A 20,819-nucleotide genomic window follows, 5' to 3' on the forward strand; every position below is an offset into this window, starting at 1 on the left:
CATGGGTTCAAATAAATAATACTGAAATATCTCAGCCTTTTAACGCACAAAGGTATGCCTATTTATGGAAAGAAAAACAAAAGTCTTTTCACAAAGGAGAGCGTTAAATAACGACTAACAAGTAAGCATACGATACAGTGACAGTTAAACTGTAAGTTTTGTACTGGTGGTTACCGTAGAAGCGAGCACGTTAATTGCAAATAAGTGCAAGTAACATCCGGGATATAGAAACAATGACCTAGTTGGGCTTGTGCGCATACGATTGCAGCCGCGTTTAGGACAAAACTAGGGTTAGCGTTACGCACTTATTAGTAGTGATAGGAATTCCGGCTCTTTTCAGTGATCCAGATCATTTGGCTCAGCTCAGCAATAAGAACAGGTTTTTTTGGCTCCCAAACTGTTCTTTATTTAGTACCGATTCTGGCTTTTATAGTTAAGGCAAATTTAGCAATTCTTTGACCCATGATTGGTATTTGTGCACGTAATTACTTACATTATTCAATGTAGTTATACTAAACCTTATAACATACAGAATACCATGATTTCACATTATGCTTGCTATAAAAATATTACTGTAAAAACAACACACACTATCACACACACATATATTGAACGGTTTATTTGCATTGTATTTATATTGTAAGTCATTTATTTTATCTATATTTTAAATTAGTTTTTTGCTACAAACTTTAAACACAATGCATCTAGTCCTTGTGCATTAAGGTATGTTACAATTCTAATGCTACTGTGATGTTCATATAAAATAAAATAAAATAATAAAATAAAATAAATAACCTATACAAAACGCAAACCATTCCAAACACTCGTGGTTGAGCACTAGCTGTGGTGAAGAGATCATCCTATTATTGTCTTGCATTAATTAACAATAAAAAAAAAGAAAGAATCAGCTCTCAGATAGGAGTGTAATTAGCGCTGACTCGTTTGTGACTGCAGTTAGCACTCCTCAAGCCTTGCTGTTTTGAAGATGTTTCTGACCAAGTCATCTAGCCACAACAGTCTGACCCTTACCAGTTTGTTCTGCATCAACTACAAGTACTAAATGTTGGCTTATTGTCTAGTATATCCCAGACCTTGACATGTGCTATTTGTATGATAGAGTCAACTTTATTTGTTTCACATGAGTCTTGGCTCATTGGTGTATATACATTATATGTACAAAAGTATTGGCACACACGTCTTCATCACTGAATTCAGGTGTTTCATTTAGACCCATTGCTACAGGTGTATAAAATCAAGCACCTAGCCCTGCAGTCAGGTTTACAAACATTTGTGAAAGAATGGGTAGCTGTGAAGAGCACAGTGAATTCAAGCATGGAATTGTCGTATTATGCCATCTTTGCAATGAGTCAGTTTGTGAAATGTCTTCCCTGCTAGATATTCCATGGTCAACTGTAAGTGGTATTATTGCAAAGTAAAAGTGTTTACAAATGATAGAAACTCAGCCATGAAGTGGCAGACCACTTAGAGTAACAGTGGGGTCACCAAGTGCTGATGCGCATAGTGCGTAAAAGTAGCCAATGATGTGTTGAATCTGCAGAGTTCCAGACTTCCTCTGGCATTAACCCCACTACAAAAACTGTGCACTGGGAGCTTCATTGAATGGCTGAGCAGCTGCATTGAATGGCTTCTGTGGCTGAGCAGCTGCATGCAAGCCTCCCATCACCAAGTGCAATGCCAAGTGTCCAGTGGAGTTGTGTAAAGCATGCCGCCACTGGACTCTGTAGCAGTAGAAACGTGTACTGTGGAGTGACGAATCACACTTTTCTACCTGGCAGTATCAAGGAGGAGTCTGGGTTTGGTGGATGCCATGAGAATGTTACCTTCCTGACTGAATTGTGCCAACTGTAAAGTTTGGTAGAGGAGGGATAATGGTATAGGGTTGTGTTTCAGGGGCTGGGCTAGGCCACTTAGTTCAAATGAAGGGAACTTTTAATGCTTCAGCATACCAGGACATTTTGGACAGTTATATGGTTCCAACTTTGTGGGAACAGTTTGGGGAAGACCCTTTCCTGTAGGTGTAATGGGCAGGTGTCCCAATACTTTTGTCATATAGTGTATATAAATTTAATTCAATTGCAAGGCAGCACAATCACACAGTATGTAGCACTGTGGAATCACACCTCCTGGGTTATAGAATTTGATTGTTACTCTGACTGTGTGTATTCAAGTTTTCATGTTCTCTCTGTGTTATTTGCGCTTTTGTGTCTAATTAAGAGAGAAAGAAACTGATATTAAGAAAACGTGAGTTCCACATGGATGTGAATTCTCTCCTAAAAAAGTAATTTAACGTTACCCCATTAGGTGGCGCAAGATACACGCTGTTAAGTTGTCACTGTCATGACTTTCAGCTGACTTGCAGCAACCATAGCACGTTAAAGTTTCTTCTTCATCTCTCAGTCTATAACGCTTATTCTAAAAATCTACATTAATAGAATGAATGATTGAATTGTTCAGCAGTTGACCTTCCTTGGACCACTTTTGACAGGTATACTGAATACTGTATACTAAAACATCAACTTCAAGAACTGACTGTTCACTTGCCTAAGATATAGTGGCATTCTTGACACTGATTATCAATATAATCAATGTTATTTACTTCACCTGTTAGAGTTTTTAATGTTATGGCTGATATGTGTATATCCCCCTGTAATATGATCATTGGATGGTCTCCTTGGGGTCAGAGGGCACCACCTTCCTGTGTACCCTGATGGTAGCTTACCCTGACCCAGCAGCTGGCCCATAGCAGGACCAGAGCCAGGACGAAGATGACTATAGACATACTCAAGGCCCACTTCCAGTGTCTGTGTGGGTTCAGTCACCCCAGAGAGCCATTACTATGACCTGTGTAGTACTACACAATATTGTCAGTCAGGTGAGAGTCTCATCCTCCTGTACTACATTGAGCAAGACGAAAAGCAACCTCTACACCTTTCAGACCAATGGCAGAGTTCTTAGGGATGTCTTCGCAAATAACCATTTTTCTTTGTAATCGTTCACAACCACCGCACCGGTGGATAGACCCTCGTCATCTTGGAATGGGTCAGCTACACTCTGATAGAGGACAATACGGAAGTGCACATAATCATACAGTGACATGCAAGACACTCATGCATGAACTTGTCACAGCAGTTCTCCATGTATGGCTCCTCACTATAGCTCCTCATTTTCTTTATGTAATGCATTTAGCACCATCAGGCAAAATCTGAGGAATATTCAATCACCTGCAAAAGCATGGGGCTGTACTGTGGCAAGAGGACCCACTAGATAAATTTACCATTGCTCACTGGAAATAGACCACTGTACACGTTTAGAAGTCAGTGTTAATAATTTGTGGACAAAAATTTCCAACACCCCCCTCCCCCATTCCAAAAAGATTTTTTTTGTACTGTAAATACGACAAATCGAACAGTTATGTAGGAACTTGTATCCTGGGGTGTTGCTACCTCCTGGTTTTCCTAAGATTTTTTCTTTACAATAAATTCATACTCTCCACATGCTACGCTAATATGACTATTTCCATTTTCAACGACGTAAAGAGCACAGCGACAAAGTCGTTCAGAATTCTAGGTCTTGCAAACTTTTTAAATTAAAGAGGCCGCAAAACCTGTAGTTCACCTGGAACACCAATAATTTCAGACACCCTGCAGCTGGCCTCGTTTTTTATGACCCCGCATGGAAACAGGGAAACGTCATAAATAACCGGGAACCCCGCTACTATATAGAACCCGCGTGGTTCAGAACTTCGCATAACAATTCGGCGTCGCATCTTAAATTGCGTCGGACACTGCCTATTGATTTTTCACAACGTCTGCTATTTATTACATTCGTGCTGTGACGCGCTCCCATAAAAAATGAATGACTTTGGTCGACTCCGTTGCTTTAACGCTGTCGCCGGTACCGTAACACGTGAAAGGAAGTTGAATCATTTTATCTATGGTATTTTGGATAGTTCTTCCGGGTACAGCCTGTGTATAAAAGTATCAAGGTAATGACGATCAGTTATATTGGATTGTTACAGAAACTCGAAATGTCATTATAGTATATTCCCCTTTCGTAGGCATGTCAAGCGAAGCTGTGCTAACCGTACGTTTGGTGCGATCTTTCGAGCATCGCAATTTCAAACCTGTAGTTTTCCGAGGCGTAGATCTCAATCAGACAGTGGAGGAATTCATTGCGCACGTGAGGAAAGGTAAGCTCTTAATATTCTTGGGGTCATGCGCATGTCATGACATGCTTTAACAAACACACCTTCTTAACAGCTAGACAAGTGTTATTTACACCGGTTTTGCTATACTGTATCCTTTAGTTGTTTCTTCCAAAGATGGACTCCCTCCCCCCTTCAAGAAATTTGGATACGGTAATACTGCCATTATTGTTGTTCTTTGTGTTGCATTTTGTTATTGGTAACTATCTACTTGACGGAGCACAAATATTTAGTACTGAATCAGTTACTACTGAAGTACAGAAATTATGAACAAATCATGAACAAATATAGTCGCTACTTGAAAATGAACAAATATGAAATCGGTATTGTGTTATTCAAGGCTTGTTCCTTCAGTAGATCATTCAGTAGTTCATAGAAGTTTACAGAATTAAGATGTAGTAAAGAAAGTAGCTGCTTAAGATAAAACATGCATCACGATTCATTAATGATGAATTAACATTACACGAGTATATACCTAAGATTTAGTTTGAGTTTAATTAATATGTAAGTATAAAACAGTACTATATTATTTGTTCTCCATCAAGTAAAGTTTTACCTCTTATTCTTCCAGAGATCTTTGCAGGACAGACTTTGTCATGGCACCATATCTCAAACTTTCTTCATAATGAAAATAAGGATCTGACTGTGGTTCAGTTGAAGATTCTCAGTCCTGGTTTAGTTGTGGTAATTTTTCAGTAATTCCTTCGGTAGTTCACAAAGGTTTACAGAATTAACCGATATAGTAACAAATACAGTAACTGCTTGGGATAAAAGTTGTCATGATTCATAAATTATGAGCAAACATGAGATCAGTATTTCACTTATTTATGACATGTTCCTTCAGTAGTTCACATAGAATTCACATAGTTTTATAGAATTAAGATATAGTAACAAATATATTAACTGCTTGAGATAAACCATTTGTCATGATTCAGTAATGATGACACGAGATCAGTATATAACTAAGACTTAGTTTGTGGTTAATTAATGTGTGCATAATAGCATAGTGCTATATTTGTGCCCTGTCAAGTTGAGTGTTACCATTTTGTTTTATGTCAGATGCATTCACATGATACATTGCTCTTGTAGACACACTGAAGATCATTCACCAAGCACATGGTGCAAAGGTAAAATGCTATTTCTTTTACCAGGAAATGTTTTCCTATTTTATCCAGACAATATCTTAAGCTCATGTTTTGCAGTATATGCCATATTACCATTTTCTTTTTCAGACAAATGAATTGGTGATGAGTTTGGATGATGATGACAAGCTAATACTGAGGCAGGGAACCACCCTCAAATCATCAGGAGTAGGTGGGGCTTCATTCACACCTTTTATACAAGCTTTGGTATATTACTTATTGCATTTGTCTTTGTGTGTGCATTTTTAGCATGTGCCATTTATAAATGAATAAATTCATGCACACTGAGAAATTGTAAAATGAGTAAACCAGTGCAGTCTACCACTAATTTTCTTATTTCCCGTCCTAATTGCAGGCCATGAGACAGAGCTGGCCTTCTTTCGCAATGAGGATTATGAAAGGTTTAAAGCCAACCCTAAAACGTCTTGGTGAGAGACTGCACTCATGTAAACCATGTCTGAAGTCATGAAAAACGAAGACACTGGTGCATTCGGAGATTATTTTTGAACATATATTTTTTCCAGACTTTTTCATGTACAGTAAAAATATTTAATCATCTCCGTCTGTTGGTTTATTATTGCCTTTAAAGACGGTGTGGATTTGGATAGTGAAACAAAGGAGGTAGTTTTTTTAAGTAGAAGCACTGCAGAGTTGTCCATGTCACAATTCCGTAAACCACAAGTCATATTTAATGCATGAAAATTGAATGTAACAAAATTGATAACTACATTTCATCTTATATTCAATTGGCGGTTCATGTAAAGTTGTATAGTGCAACTTTTAGAAAGGAGTAATACCATCTAACTACATATCACAACAGCTTTTCATAATTTTGGTTGTTGTTTTGACTAGGTTTCAAAGACAATAACCCTGGCAGTAAAACAGACAGCAGAATAGGTGTCTGACAAAGGCACTTTCATTTTGGGCATAAAGAAAATCAGACACCAAAGGAGAAAGACAAAGCTGGTTTAACAGAATGGCTGTGCAGGGCTTGCTATAAAAATTACCCTATAATACCATATGTAACTTTAAATTTCCAAAAACGTGTATGTATAAATGCTGGTGATTCTACATCCTGGTTTAAAAGGGCAAGTGTCACACAGTGCTCACACCTTCTAGGCTGGAGTGGCACTCCTGTTGCTGAAAGTGCACCCAGGGGCCCACCTCCCAGCCCCTACGAATCCTTTCCAGGCGGTGAGAGACATAGGGCAGTGCTAGGCTGAGGCGGGCCACCAACACAACACAAGGAAGAATAAGCACCAGCACAAAGGTGGGTGGGAGGTAGAACCTGTACTGGGTTTTGTCGAAGGCGCGACCCCAGCCAAACATCAAGGTGTGCAGGATGGCAACTGTAAGGGCTACGCATCCTAGTTTGGACTGAAAGACATAGAACAAAGAAAATGAATCAGCATTACTACTCAAACTATTCATAAAAACTAAAACATAGATGGAGAGAAAACAGTTCCTATATTTTTCAAAGGAATATATTCAGTTAATGTATAGAAATCAGTATGAGATAATGAAGTCAAACACGTCTTTATCAACATAATACAACAATATCACCAGTCAACATTTTCATGTACTTGTGACACCTTGTTCTGTAGCTTACAAGAGTACAAATATTCACTTTATATTGAAAATATTTATTTTGACACTTGTTTTATATGGCACACTTTTTAAAACTTCAATATACTTGTGCTCTTGTTTGGGTGAGGATAAGGTTCTACATTTAAATGAGAATTAGAAAAGCATTTGTCCACCCATGTTCCATAGTTACATTGTGCATAGTGCAGGGTTGAGCTGAGGGTGAGCTTAGAACAGGGTTCTTAAACTCTGGACTTCGATTCCAAATCCAGGCTGTGTTTTCAGTTCCCCCAGGTAGCTAGTTTAATAATTACTGATTCTGATTGGTCAGAGGCTTCACACCTGACTGACAGGTAAAGGAAGGCTGGAAAACCAGCAGTGCTCGGACCTCGAGGACCGTGAGTTGAATAACCCTGGCTTAGAACATAGAAACATGCACACACTGGGTGATTCAGAGTGAAGAATATTCTCACAGTCCAAAGACATGCAGTTAGCTGAATTGCTGTCTCTAATTTGCGTACTTGGTGGGAGTGTGTGCCCTTTGAGGGGGTACCACTCTAACGAGTGACTCCATGACCTAGATTGGAAAAGTATGAAGGTTTGAAGAGCAAACCCTGAACGTGAGCAGGATTATACTTTTTGTAGTAATTAGACTTCAAAGATGTCACCTGTGACTAGAAGCAGCAGCATGTCCTTCATGGTACAAACTGAGGTGAGGTGAGAAAGCCATGGTTGTTATTGTCTCAGTTTTCCTTTCTCTTGGGTTTGTCTGATTATTATACCATATATGGTAGGGCTGAACAATTTATCAATTTCAAATCGAAATAATGATTTTAAATGGCACTGTTAGCAAAACTGCAAAGGCTGAGATTTAGGATATGCCTTATACAGCACGTCTGACCCAGGGTTTATAATTGTCAGGAGAATAGTTTTACAAATTCATGCCAACCTCCTTGTGCGACAGTCATTCTGACCAATCAGAAGTGCCATGCTCCTTGCATGCCAGTCATGCTTACCAATCAGAAGTGGCCCAAGGTGAATGTGTGTACGTCCACAAACACCAAACACGTGAAACCCAAGGAAAATACTACATTCGAAGTGAGAAAAAAACATTGATTCTGCTGTTGAGCTATAAGTGAATCAGCTACCTGTTTCAGGGTCAGAGATTGTTTACAGAAAGTTCCTATTATTAGGGGTCCAAGCAGCAGTAGCTGCAGGATCCCTATTTTTTTTCCTTACTGAAATAGTTTTATTTTTATTAATTTAAGCCAGTCAGCTTTAGTGATAATTGTTTTATGTTTGATTGTTCTCTACTAATTTAACCTTTGTGTACATGAGACATTCAGGAAACAGTTGTTTACTAAGGGTAAAAATGCCATCAGGCGCCATGTGCAAACGCAGGACTTAAAATGTTGATGTAAAAATATTATCACGTTACCATGTTCAGGTTGCTAACAACCCAGCACTTGTTTGGCAAATAAATGAACATAACACAATAATTTTAAGCTGTTTTGCCTTAAATTTACGTATAGTACAAGGTTGGGAGTAAATTAGGGAGCCAGCTTCTTGTGTATAATTAAAATTCCTTTTACTTGAAATGATAATCAGTGTGACGAGTTTTCTCTGGCAGCTGTGACTGTAAACTAGTTTGCACTTTATACCCCAGTTGTGTTTAGTTGTTTTTCAAGAAAAGAGTTGCTTAAAGACTTGAGGTAAAACTGAATTAAGGTAACATTTCTTTAAAAATCATCAAGCTGCCCCCTCTTAGGGTTATTACCACTGAGGCAATCACCTTTTATAAGGGAATTCACTCAACACAGGATCTTGTTGGGGAGGGCCTTACAGGGTATATAGGAGGGTATAGACCTGTCTTCATGTTGTATTTATCTGCCTTTCACTACCTGATGTTTGACTGCACTGTATCATGTGAATTACTATGCTGAACAATAAAGTCCTTTTGTTGAACCCATGCTAGTGAAAGATTCTGCAAGTATATTCCTCACACTCAGTAACTTCCCTTTTTACCCATTTATATAAATGATCTCCTTGGGTAAGTGTCCACTACGCAAATACCCACCATACCCGCAGGTTCAAATTGTATCCTGTTATGGTTCAAAGGTTCACTGTTGACAATGGACCAATGCTGAAATTGGTTTGGGAACATCGGCTTGTTGATTTCCCAAGCATACCTGGATGAAGCTGAACTCTCTCCAGTTGAGTGAGTTTCCAAGAGAGGGCAGGGAGGTGACTGCCAGCAGGGAAAGCAAACCCAGTGCCAGGATGCCTAGAGAGACATACAGCTCCATCCTCCACACTTCCTCTTCTACCCAGGAATTCTCCTTCCCCTCCTTCACCTGTCAATGACACATAATTGTGCAGCTATTCACCTGTATGCCCAGCAACTGGAATGACCCTTGTCAGGGCAGACTCTGTATAAAATGTAGCGTATTTGTAAAAGCTAACATGAGACTTAAACATATATTATGGTTACAAAATGATATACATCCCCGTCTTTCCAAACTTCCTGACAGATACAATACATTGCTTTTCAAAGTGAAAATCAGACAGGAAAACATGAAACTCAGGAGGAGACAGGACATTTGGATGTATTTTGTCTCTTAATGAGTAAAAAAAAATGTACTCTGCAGTAATCATGCTGTTTCAAAACCACATGGGATGGGAAGATCTTGTGTTCCCTGCTGGCCAAGAAAAGAAACGGTAACCGATACATAGAGAAAGGCAAAGGAAGTGTCGCTATTGGAGAATAGTGACAGATTCAGATCTTCCTAAGTTTTCCAAACTTATAGCCTATCACAACTGAATAAGACACACTACATAAATCTTTGGTAGCAACTTTGCAAAAATTCTTCCTGGATTTCTTGTCAAAAGCCCCTGGTGATGGTCACCCTTACATTTATCTTGGTAGAACTGAAGTAGACATAAACTTAGAATAGCTACATCTGTATCTGCATTAGTCAACTATCGATATTGGCTGACAGAGCAACAATCGACCATTGGCCATTGGTTAAAAATTAGGCTATATTTGCCACCGATAATTCCCTTTAAAATGGTGACCCATATTTCTTTCACACCCGCATTCTTAACAGTTAGAAAAATGTCTGCTGTGTGGAATTATTTTAACAGTGGAAACAATGTTAGAAATGCATTTTGCAAACATTTTCATGATATTTCACATTTCATGAGGAGGATCAACTAATAAACGTTAACATAACAAATTTGATTGGTCACCTGAAGGCGAGACAGTGAAGAGTATGAAAAGTTCCTGAAAAATAAATCCGTTCCAATAAAAAAGGCTGCAGTATTGCAGGATAAAGCTAGTCTGTCAGTAGTGGAAGCATTTGATAGCAAAAGAAAAATCAGTGCAGATAGTATAAAATCAAAAGATATTACTTGGAAAATTACAGAGTTTATTACATTTGATGATCAGCCCTTCTCCGTAATAAATGATAAATAAGAACATAAGAACATAAGAAATTTACAAACGAGAGGAGGCCATTCGGCCCATCAAGCTCGTTTGGGGAGAACTTAGCTAATATCTCAGAGTTGTTAAAATCTTATCTAGCTCTGATTTAAAGGAACCCATGGTTTTAGCTTCCACTACAATAGCAGGAAGACTATTCCATACTCTGACTACACGCTGTGTAAAGAAGTGCTTCCTCAAATTTGTTTTAAAATGTTCTCCCGCTAATTTCCACTTATGGCCACGAGTTCTAGTATTTAGACTAATATTGAAATAGTCATTTGGCTGAACAGCATCCAGACCCGTTAGAATCTTATAGACCTGAATCATATCCCCCCTTAGTCTCCTTTGCTCAAGGCTGAACAGATTCAGTTCCGCTAACCTCTCCTCGTAAGACATTCCTCTAAGACCAGGAATCATTCTCGTAGCTCTTCGTTGCACCTTTTCTAAGGCAGCAATGTCCTTCTTGAGGTATGGTGACCAAACCTGCACACAGTATTCTAGGTGGGGTCTTACCAAGGAATTATATAAGTGTAACATCACCTCCCTTGACTTAAACTCCACACACCTAGAGATATAACCCAACATTCTGTTCGCCTTTTTTATTGCTTCCCCACATTGGCGAGAGTGGGACATGGAAGCATCAACATACATACCGAGATCTTTCTCGTAATCAGCTACCTTTATTTCAGTGGAACCCATAAAATATCTGTACTGTATATTTCTGCTCCCTGCATGGATTACCTTACATTTATCTGTGTTAAATTTCATCTGCCAAGTATCAGCCCATTCGCTAATTAAATCCAGATCCCGTTGAAGCCTCTCTGCTGCTTGATTAGTATCTGCTACCCCGCCCACCTTAGTGTCGTCTGCAAATTTAACCAGTTTACTGTATGTATTCGTGTCAATATCATTAATGTAAATTAGGAACAATAGTGGTCCTAAAATTGAACCCTGCGGTACCCCACTATAAACGGAGGCCCACTGTGACATAGTGCCTCTAATAACTACTCGCTGCTTCCTATCAGTTAGCCAGTTTTTGATCCAAGCTGCCACAGTTCCTAAAATTCCTGCAGCTTTAAGCTTTAACAAGAGCCGTTTGTGGGGGACAACATCAAAGGCTTTCTGGAAATCTAAGTAAATCACATCATAGGCCTTTTTGTGATCAATTTCACTTGTAGCTTCCTCAAAGAACTCAAGCAGATTCGTTAAGCAGGATCTACCTCTCCTAAATCCATGTTGGCTATCCTTTATAATGTTATTTGCATCTAGGTAATCTACCATTTTCAATTGAATTATTGAATTATTTAATATTTAAGATGTACACAGTTAACATAGTGCTCTAGGTCTGTATGCCACAGTGTTTTCTTATCAAAAATACATCCCAAAAGTATTAATTAAATTTATTTGGGTGGAGTCTCCCTTTAAACGTATTTAAGCAGAACCTCCCAAACAACCAGAATCTGTGTCAGTTTTCGAAATAATTCCCTATCAGTATCGGCCAGAAATTTCCTTATTAGTGCATCACTACTTGGAGGTTACACCTCAATAAGCTGCGCAAAGAAAACCCAAAATTAATTACATTTGGTGTTCTGCATTATATGACATACTATGCAAGAGAAAGAAAGATAAAGCTCATAACAATCTAGTGATTTGCTTTACTTTTATTCTTATTATTAGTGAAATATCAAGAAATGTTAATGTTCATTTTGATTCATTTTAATGGAATGAAGTATATCTATTTATTTAGTATATAGTTTGCTTCAAAGCAGTATACAGGTGAGGGAAGAACAGTGTTAGCATCTCTAGAACAGTTTAGAGTCAAAAGACCAACAGTGATAAGGTTACTCTGCCAACCATAGGATCTGAACCCACAACCTTTCCGACATGGACATAAATTCCTAACCCATGGAACTACACACCACTTCATATGGCCATATCTATAAACGCATACAACTATTAAATAATTTAGAGTATCCTCGCACCAAGTGATTTTTATGTGAAAACAAAACCTTATTTGATAATGAAAGTTTGCCAAGAACGATCTTCAGGTAAGGTGCTAATTAAAATCTCAGACACTGCAGCATACAGCAGGGAATCAGCCCAAACCCCTTTGCAACATCGTGTGGGAGTGTGTGAAAGCTGGGACGACTTCTGGCTGGAAGGCTGCTGTTAATAGGCATCTAGCATAAGCTTAGTCAACATGAGGATAAAAAGCAGTAGGAGAAAAAGTAAACAAAATAGAGAACATCAACAACACTTCCAGTCAGGCATCCTGGAGGAACAACCTGCTGGCTTTAAAAGAAAAAAAAAACTTTGAGTGGAAGACCAACTTTAAATTATTGGCTAAATCATTTTTCTTTATGACCCTTAAATAAAGAATAAAGAAGAATTTATGGCTCTTGATGACAGGCTGTATGTGTGTGTGTATTATTATGACAGGATTATACTATTTGATTTGCTTGCTCATTGTTATGCTTCTTCTACTTATCCTGGCACTCAACAGTCCATACATTAGCTATATTGATAAATTACTCAATGCATTCTACTACAAGAAAAATTACCACATCTAAACCAGGTCTGAGAACCTTCAACTGAACCGCAGTCAGGACCCTATTTTCATTATGAAGAAAGTTTGTGATATGGTGCCTTGAAGAACTCTGTCCTGAAAAGATCTCTGGAATAATAAGAGGTAACACTTTACCTGATGGAGCATAAATAATATAGTGTTATACTTATGTATTAATTAAACTCAAACTAAATCTTAGTTATATACTCATCTCATGTTAATTCATCATTAATTAATGTTTTATCTTAAGCAGTTACTATATTTCTTACTATTTCTGTTACTTCTGTAAACCTACTGAATGAACTATTGAATGAACAAGTAATGAATAACACAAGTAAAATACCGATCTCATGTTTGTTCATCATTAATGAATCGTAACCCATCTTTTATCTCAAGTAGCAACTATATTTGCTCATGATTTTTCCAAAATTTGTACTTCAGTAGTAACAGTTAAGTATTTGTGCCCTGTCAAGTAAAGTATTGCAAATTACGATGTAAAATTGCCCCAAATGATTCATAACATCATGTTTAGTAGGTTCACATTAGTTACTATGGCACACATATTTACCAAATGAGTACTGTATGTAATATTTATCATGAACCTCTTCCATGATCTCCAACCACCTGGGCTCTGATATGATCACTGATCATGTGATCCAATCTGTGATTCTTTTTCTTAAAGATTCGGCTTTGGTTCTTTAAGTTAAATGAAATATGAACTGTTACACCTCACTTATCACTAGTTCAAGGTCACTGTTAAATGTAATTTTAACTAAGATGACGGTCAAGCAAGAGAAATGCATTCTTATTCTATAACCATTAAATGCTTCACTTTCTAGTTATCAACAGTGAAATCAAAAGGGAATTCTCACCTGCTTGAAGGCAGCATTAAGCAGCTCATAACGAGCAGACCTGCGCATGGGTAGGCACAAACTATACACAGCATGCAAGGCTGCAGAGAAGAAGCTGAGCAATCCAAGTTGTTTGCGCATACACAGCCAGCGATCTAGCCAGCCAGGGAACTGCTGGTACTTGGTGCCCCGTCGCAGCTGCTGGACAGAAGCCAGGAGGCCTGGAAGATATACTAAGCCCAGCATCACCAGGGACACTGAAGGAAATGTCTTATTGACAGTTTCCACTGGCAGCTTATAGAAGACATTTTGGCCTTTGACGACATAAGGCAACAGAACACTGCGGACAAAGTTGTAAGTGTAAAAGAAAGAGAAGAGCCCAATCCAGCAGAGGACAGGGGTACTCCACGAGGGGAAGAGGCGGAGGGGCGCATTCTCAATATCCCGGGCGGATGAAAGGCAGCCCATATCCACAGGAATGAAGCCCATCGTTCGGGCCAAAATTATCACTGTGTTTTTGGCCTCACAACTGTCACTGCAGATCAAGACCTAAACAGAAGGACAGGCTGTAACTCTTCCATCAGAAAACTAATATGGCAGAGGAAACAACAAGTTCAACACTGAAAAAAGTGATTGGTATTTGCCCAGATATACAGTAAAACCGGTCTAAGTCGACACTCGCGGGACCAGCTTAGAAGTGACGACTTAGAGAATTGACGAGATACACCTAAGTCGACACTTTGGCGACTTATGTCTATCTCGCCGTTTTGTCGACTAGTAAATATAACTCGCCGTTTTGCCGACTTATAAAGTCGACACTTCGGCGACTTATGTCTATCTCGCTGTTTTGCCGACTAGTAAATATAACACCATACCTCTACTACACCGCACTATACACGCGAGACTTAAGACCAGGGAACGACTAGTGCGATAGGTGGGGATTCCCCGTTTCTACATTGCCGTGGTGGAGCAGGCGGCAGGAATGCAGCGATTGGGGTGTCGACTTACAGGTAGGAAAATCCATTCATTTGTGTTGTTCGGGACCGGGATTTAGGTGACGACTAAGGGAATTTGACGACTTACAAGCGGCGATTTACACAAGGAATTTTAAAGGAAACATCATTAGGAAAAATCGGTACTTTTGCTTGAGCATCGACTTGTGCACATTGACGAGTTACAAGCCGGCGACTTAGACCAGTTTTACTGTATTTCTAATACTGATACTTTGCAACTGATGTTCTGTTTAACATGATACTTAAATCATAGTTTCAAATTTTAAATAAAGACCTGAGCTTCCAACAGGTTCAGTAGTATTTTATATAACATCTACTATCAGCCAAACCTTAGCAGTCCCTATCCTAGACATGATTAACAAAACGTAGCAACATTAATTTGTTTATTCCAATTCAGCAATATAAGCTATAATTTGATTTTCATTTTGACTTAAAGGAGTGCAAAAGTAGGATGCTCTTACCTGTTTGTTGCCGTCATGTGGTCTGTTGAGCAAGGCCCAGGCAGATACTACATTAAAGCCCTTGACCACTGTGCTCTCTGGTAAGACGGTGGCCAACAGCTCGGCATTTGAAGGCCTATCATGGTTCAGCTTCAAACTGTTGCTGACATCTACCAGCACCTTGCCTGCAAGGACCCCCTTCAGGGAGACCAGTGTAGAGTAATGCTCAGGGAAGAGGGCTATGAATATAACATGGGCCTGTGCACTTGCCTCCTGGTGAGAGGTAACCTCCACCTCCTCTGGAAAGAGTCCGGTGCTGCGCTTGGGATTGCGGCTTCCCACAACCACACGCACACCTGAAGCTACCAACCGCCATGCCAGTGAGCGTGAAAAGTCTCCTGAGCCCAGAATACCCACTGTACGGCTGCCCAGATCACAGAGCGGTTGGTTGGGCCCCCTCAAGTCTCCCAGTAGGGGTTTTCTCATCTCCCCTTTTGGCATCCTGACAGAATAAGAAGGGATAAATAACATTACAGAACATCACTGTGCTTTTTGATTAGATCCTATTCAGGAATTTTAACTGAGCTCTATAAAACAAAAATATTTTTAAAATATTATAACATACACACAAAAAACTTTCATACAATGATACTGCTGTATGTTACTTTTAAATATGTAAAGTGACTAACAATATTATAGATAACTAACTTGTAGTCAAGAACTATAGCTGTTTTTTATTTCAGTGTTTTGCTAATGATCTTGTCAAATGAATGCCCTTGAAGAAAATATCAAATACCCAAACGTGTTACCTTGGAAGAATTATTTCGTTTTGATTTTTTATTTTTTTTTTATAAATAAAAAAAATAAAAAATAAGGAGAAAACGTCCAACAGCTCAACGCTGCTAATTGTGCACTGGGAAGTTAAAACTGGAAACCTCGAAGAACATTTAACATATGCGGCAGGAAGATAAGCAGTACAGCTAGGAGAACCACCCACCCCTAGGAGAACCACCCACTTCCTGTTTAAAGGCTTTCAAAAATAGGTTACATAAAAGCCTTCATTTCAGGAAGGTTCATACAATTGGCATTGTTCATACAACTGGAAGAATGAAATATCTCTAATGTAAATAACAATTGAACTCGAACTGTATATGTTACAACTGTGTGCTGAATTTGTATAGCTTAAGTACGTAAAAACAATACAAAAACCACTCGTAGAAGTATCGAAACGCGGTTATCATTTCCGACCAGTTTCGAAACACATTTTTGTGTTATTGTTTTGTCGTATTGATTACGAATTCGTGAAAGCGCATGATTATAAATTCGGACCAACGATTTCTAATAGTTTTAAAAGGGCTTTAATTTTGAAATTACTCCCGGATGCACCGGAAGGTATATACTTCGACTTACTGATATCATTATACATTACAGTAAGGAGAATAATGAAAGATTCTCCTTACAAAAATAGGCCACACACGTGTCTTCTGTGCATTACATGCCACAAATGTATCATGCCGTTATTTCTACAGCTTGTATCACTCACGTCCCGAATGGGTTTATCACCAGGCTTGGGGAGTGACTGAATGCATGAGACTAGGTTACGTATTCGCAATACAAAAAACAACACAAATCTATTTTTACAGTTACAGGGAAAAAAATGTAATCATATTACCGATACACTTTGGATCAATGGGGATTATTACGAGGATTACAGTAAACACATGGTAAAACGAAGAACGATTTTCTGCAAGCATGTACACGTGCACACACACCTCTCAACGAGGCTGAAGTTGGCTCCTTATTCGCAGCTCCTTATTCGGATTTTCCGGTCCACCTTAAATGCTTCGCAGCCCAATGCAATGACGCTATTGCGCCTGTAGGGGGGCAATCTTAATACCTTAAACCTCTCTGGGCCAGGCAAATATCAACTTCTCAGTACACATCAGATATCCTACTATACAGAAAAAGTGACATTGTCCTGGGCCAGACTGATTTAATGCTTTAAAAATCAGATGGAAACAAGGCACGTCATACTATAGCACACAATGGTGTTAATGGGAAGCCTGGTTTCCATGCCCATGTTAATGCCTTAAACCTCTCTGGGCCAGGCAAATATCAACTTCTCAGTACACATCAGGTATCCTACTATACAGAAAACGTCACATTGTCCTGGCCCAGACTGATTTAATACTTTAAAAATCAGATGGAAACAAGGCACGTTATACTATAGCGCACAATGGTGTTAATGGGAAGCCAGGTTTCCATGCCCATTTTAATGCCTTAAACCTCTCTGGGCCAGGCAAATATCAACTTCTCAGTACACATCAGGTATCCTACTATACAGAAAACGTCACATTGTCCTGGCCCAGACTGATTTAATGCTTTAAAAATGAGATGGAAGTAATGCGTATTATAGTGCACAATGGAGATTTCATTTGACTATTCAATTGTTCTATTAAATTGAATTTTACATTCGCATTTCATGTTGTTGTTGTTGTTGACGACATGGTAGTGCATTTAAGGTCAATTAAACTGCAGCATGAAATGCGAATGTAAAATTCAATTTAATAGTAGGATACCTGATGTGTACTGAGAAGTTAATATTTGCCTGGCCCAGAGAGGTTTAAGGCATTAAAATGTGCATGGAATCCTGGCTTCCCATTAACACCATTGTGCGCTATAGTATGACGTGCCTTGTTTCCATCTGATTTTTAAAGCATTAAATCAGTCTGGGCCAGGACAATGTGACGTTTTCTGTATAGTAGGATACCTGATGTGTACTGAGAAGTTGATATTTGCCTGGCCCAGAGAGGTTTAAGGCATTAAAATGTGCATGGAATCCTGGCTTCCCATTAACACCATTGTGCGCTATAGTATGACGTGCCTTGTTTCCATCTGATTTTTAAAGCATTAAATCAGTCTGGGCCAGGACAATGTGACGTTTTCTGTATAGTAGGATACCTGATGTGTACTGAGAAGTTGATATTTGCCTGGCCCAGAGAGGTTTAAGGTATTAAAATTGCCCCCCTACAGGCGCAATAGCGTCTTTGCATTGGGCTGCGAAGCATTTAAGGTGGACCGGAAAATCCGAATAAGGAGCTGCGAATAAGGAGCCTCAAGACATCACTCTTCACCATGACAGCCACTACAAAAAATGCTTTTACTGCGTAGAATTTTACCACTGTTTGTATCGTTGCAGATGTTTGTCTGTTTGCACGTGGCATAGTGTTGCAATGTTCACTGTAACAGTTTTAATGGTAGAAAATATACATGTGGTCCTATGATTTATGTGATCCGGAAAACGCGGGAGAAATCGAACACAGACATCAAAATTAAATTGACGGTAAGACGCGAAATCTAATGACATGTAACATGTTCTAGTTAAATTAATCAAAGGCCATTGTAAATTATTGTGAATGTCAGTTATCCTCCGTGGTTTCATTAAATGATTGCTAGGTTTGATAAAAATCTTAATGACAGCAAATTTGCTCCACTTAATACATTGTTTTAGATAAAATACAAAGGTATGGAGCATAAAGGTTAGTGCACAGAAGGGGTGCTGTGCCAATCCAAAATAATCCAATTAATTTCATGATATTTTAGGACCTCTTTAACTAACTTTCCCTCCTATTAGAATTTGCTCCAGGTGCTTCAGTAGGTAAATAATTTCTGTACCTCATAACTGTGTTTCCCTGCTGCTTCATTCCACCTTTGTGTTCAGAGTTGGTTTGCGTGAGATGTACTCTGGTTTCCACACTGAACAGAAAGTTATAATAAGATTTAATTTCCATGTTTAGCAGGAACTGGGTGAAAACAAACACAAAGAAGCTGTTTATGTGAATCTACCCCTGGAAAATCAGTCTGGGGGTTTGTGCCCCAGGGTCAGCTCTTGTCTGGGAGCCTATGATTTCTTGCCTCGCTCCTACCCCTGGCTCCCAAATTCCCCCAGTTGATATTTATTATTAGTTTATTTGATATGTTAGAAAAAGGATTTGTACTGCCGTAGTACCCAGAGAAAATTTGTGTGACCATAGGTAGACTGCTCTTAGTAATGCACTTTGTCTTTTCTATTAAATATTTCTCTTATGTTTGTGGTGTGTTTTGAATGGTGTTGTATAGCTCTTCTTCTTATGCATGTGGGGGGGGGGCAACCGGCCCCAGGCCCATTACTGCAGGGGGACACTGCCAAATCTGCCACTTCTATTAACGGACAATCACAATAAATTTGTAACAGTTTACCAAGAACCAGTTGGCTCCTTGATAGTTGTATTCTTATACTATGCCAAGTGCTTCGCTTGTATGTCACTGTGGACAAAAGCCGTGGAGGTGTAAGGCAGCAGCACTACTCATTGCTCCATTATGTCACCCATTTCTGTGACAGGCACTGTGATACTTTACTTTCAATTAATTATTATGCAAATTAAGGAAATATAATTATTGACTGTTCTTGTTATCATACTGCATTACTGTGGAATCAAATGGTCACTCATCGGGTTTCAGAACCTGGGCAAATACCAGAATGTGTAGAAATTTCTTGAAATACCTTCAGTTAATCCACCTGCTACAGCAAAATCTGGCTAGTCATTTTCATGTAAAGTTTTTTTTTGTTTGTTTGTTTTGTCTGAATTCTGGCACCAAAATGTACAGCTTTCCTGTTTGCATTGTGAAACATTCTCCACAAGCTGTTGTTTTGTCTTCAACGATCACTTTCCATTTTTATTTTTAAAAGGCATACTTTTCTCTCTTGGTATGTTCAGTCAATCTGTGGTAACAAGGCACGTAATGTTCCAACTATAAAGTATAAATGAAAAACAAAAGAAGCAGAGTAAAACTGAAGGTCACAGGCTGTCAGCTCCTTCTCATCATTCCGCCTTTGCTGCTTGTGGAAGGTCAAATCCCCCAGGCAAGCAGCTGCATTGGTACCGCTTCCTATTTTTTTCTTTCTTTTCCTGATGGGCAAACAGAAAAAGGAGATTTGACTAAATATGAGATGGGTATAAACCAGAAACTTTGTGTGTGTGTGTGTGTGTGTGTGTGTGTGTGTGTGAGGGGGGGGGGATAAGGATTGGTGCAGGTCACTGAGTACCGCTTTAGTAACGAAATGAAAGAAAATTGTGTGGTAGTGGTTGCAGCTCAGACGAGTGAACCTGAAGCTTATGTTTTTAAAGCTAGAAAATTACTGTTAAATTACTGTTTTTCTCTAGGTTATTGGTGTAACTAATAATTACTCCTGGCGACGGCAATAACTAATAATTGGTGTAATTAATTCCACCCCTATAGACATACTATTTCTGATAAATAGGAACTATGACATTCAGGTTCTAGGCTTTCAAACTTCCATTTATAGTAATATAAATGCCTATATATTTTAATATATATTATTATACCATCCATCCACCTTCCAGTTGCATATGCTGGACAGTGGCATGGGTAAAATATATAATTTTTTCCCCCTCAAAATTAAATTTATCATTAAATACATATATATGCCTATGAACATTGGCAACAGCTGCT

At 38.9% G+C, this 20,819-nt stretch overlaps 2 protein-coding genes across 8 annotated transcripts; one reads left to right on the top strand and one right to left on the bottom strand.

Moving 5' to 3' along the window:
• The first annotated feature begins 5 nt into the window (after window positions 1–5).
• Window positions 6–5,925, top strand: c1h2orf76 (chromosome 1 C2orf76 homolog). Of its 5 annotated transcripts, none has more exons than XM_023826632.2 (6): window positions 6–121; window positions 4,079–4,210; window positions 4,328–4,378; window positions 5,315–5,352; window positions 5,458–5,539; window positions 5,723–5,925. In XM_023826632.2, the coding sequence occupies exons 2-6, from the start codon at window positions 4,081–4,083 to the stop codon at window positions 5,797–5,799; spliced, it is 378 nt and encodes a 125-aa protein (XP_023682400.1). In that variant the 5' UTR covers window positions 6–121; window positions 4,079–4,080; the 3' UTR covers window positions 5,800–5,925. The 5 variants fall into 5 exon arrangements, 4 of the variants coding, with proteins under 4 accessions (XP_023682400.1, XP_072571393.1, XP_023682399.1 ...); XR_011992600.1 differs by lacking the exon at window positions 6–121 and adding an exon at window positions 4,797–4,909 and having other exon boundaries at window positions 3,705–4,210; window positions 5,723–5,741; XM_023826631.2 differs by lacking the exon at window positions 6–121 and adding an exon at window positions 3,720–4,006.
• Window positions 5,857–17,139, bottom strand: steap3 (STEAP family member 3, metalloreductase). Of its 3 annotated transcripts, none has more exons than XM_023826629.2 (5): window positions 17,078–17,139; window positions 15,327–15,807; window positions 13,874–14,401; window positions 9,141–9,305; window positions 5,857–6,744 (listed from the first exon to the last, which is right to left on the bottom strand). In XM_023826629.2, the coding sequence occupies exons 2-5, from the start codon at window positions 15,804–15,806 to the stop codon at window positions 6,463–6,465; spliced, it is 1,455 nt and encodes a 484-aa protein (XP_023682397.1). In that variant the 5' UTR covers window position 15,807; window positions 17,078–17,139; the 3' UTR covers window positions 5,857–6,462. The 3 variants fall into 3 exon arrangements, with proteins under 3 accessions (XP_023682397.1, XP_023682396.1, XP_023682395.1); XM_023826628.2 differs by lacking the exon at window positions 17,078–17,139 and adding an exon at window positions 16,115–16,308; XM_023826627.1 differs by lacking the exon at window positions 17,078–17,139 and having other exon boundaries at window positions 15,327–15,836.
• Window positions 17,140–20,819: the final 3,680 nt, after the last annotated feature.

Source organism: Paramormyrops kingsleyae, chromosome 1 (genome assembly GCF_048594095.1).
Source record: "Paramormyrops kingsleyae isolate MSU_618 chromosome 1, PKINGS_0.4, whole genome shotgun sequence".
NCBI lineage: Eukaryota > Metazoa > Chordata > Actinopteri > Osteoglossiformes > Mormyridae > Paramormyrops > Paramormyrops kingsleyae.

Excerpts from the sequence above, each read along its gene's own strand:
- c1h2orf76 (XM_023826632.2), top strand. The coding sequence starts at position 4,081 with ATGTCAAGCGAAGCTGTGCTAACCGTACGTTTGGTGCGATCTTTCGAG. Across the intron at positions 4,379-5,314 it reads CTTCAAGAAATTTGGATACG|ACACACTGAAGATCATTCAC; the intron begins GTAATACTGCCA and ends TTGCTCTTGTAG. Across the intron at positions 5,353-5,457 it reads ACCAAGCACATGGTGCAAAG|ACAAATGAATTGGTGATGAG; the intron begins GTAAAATGCTAT and ends TTTCTTTTTCAG.
- steap3 (XM_023826627.1), bottom strand. The coding sequence starts at position 15,836 with ATGTTATTTATCCCTTCTTATTCTGTCAGGATGCCAAAAGGGGAGATG. Across the intron at positions 14,402-15,326 it reads CACATGACGGCAACAAACAG|GTCTTGATCTGCAGTGACAG; the intron begins GTAAGAGCATCC and ends CCTTCTGTTTAG. Across the intron at positions 9,306-13,873 it reads TTAATGCTGCCTTCAAGCAG|GTGAAGGAGGGGAAGGAGAA; the intron begins GTGAGAATTCCC and ends TGTCATTGACAG.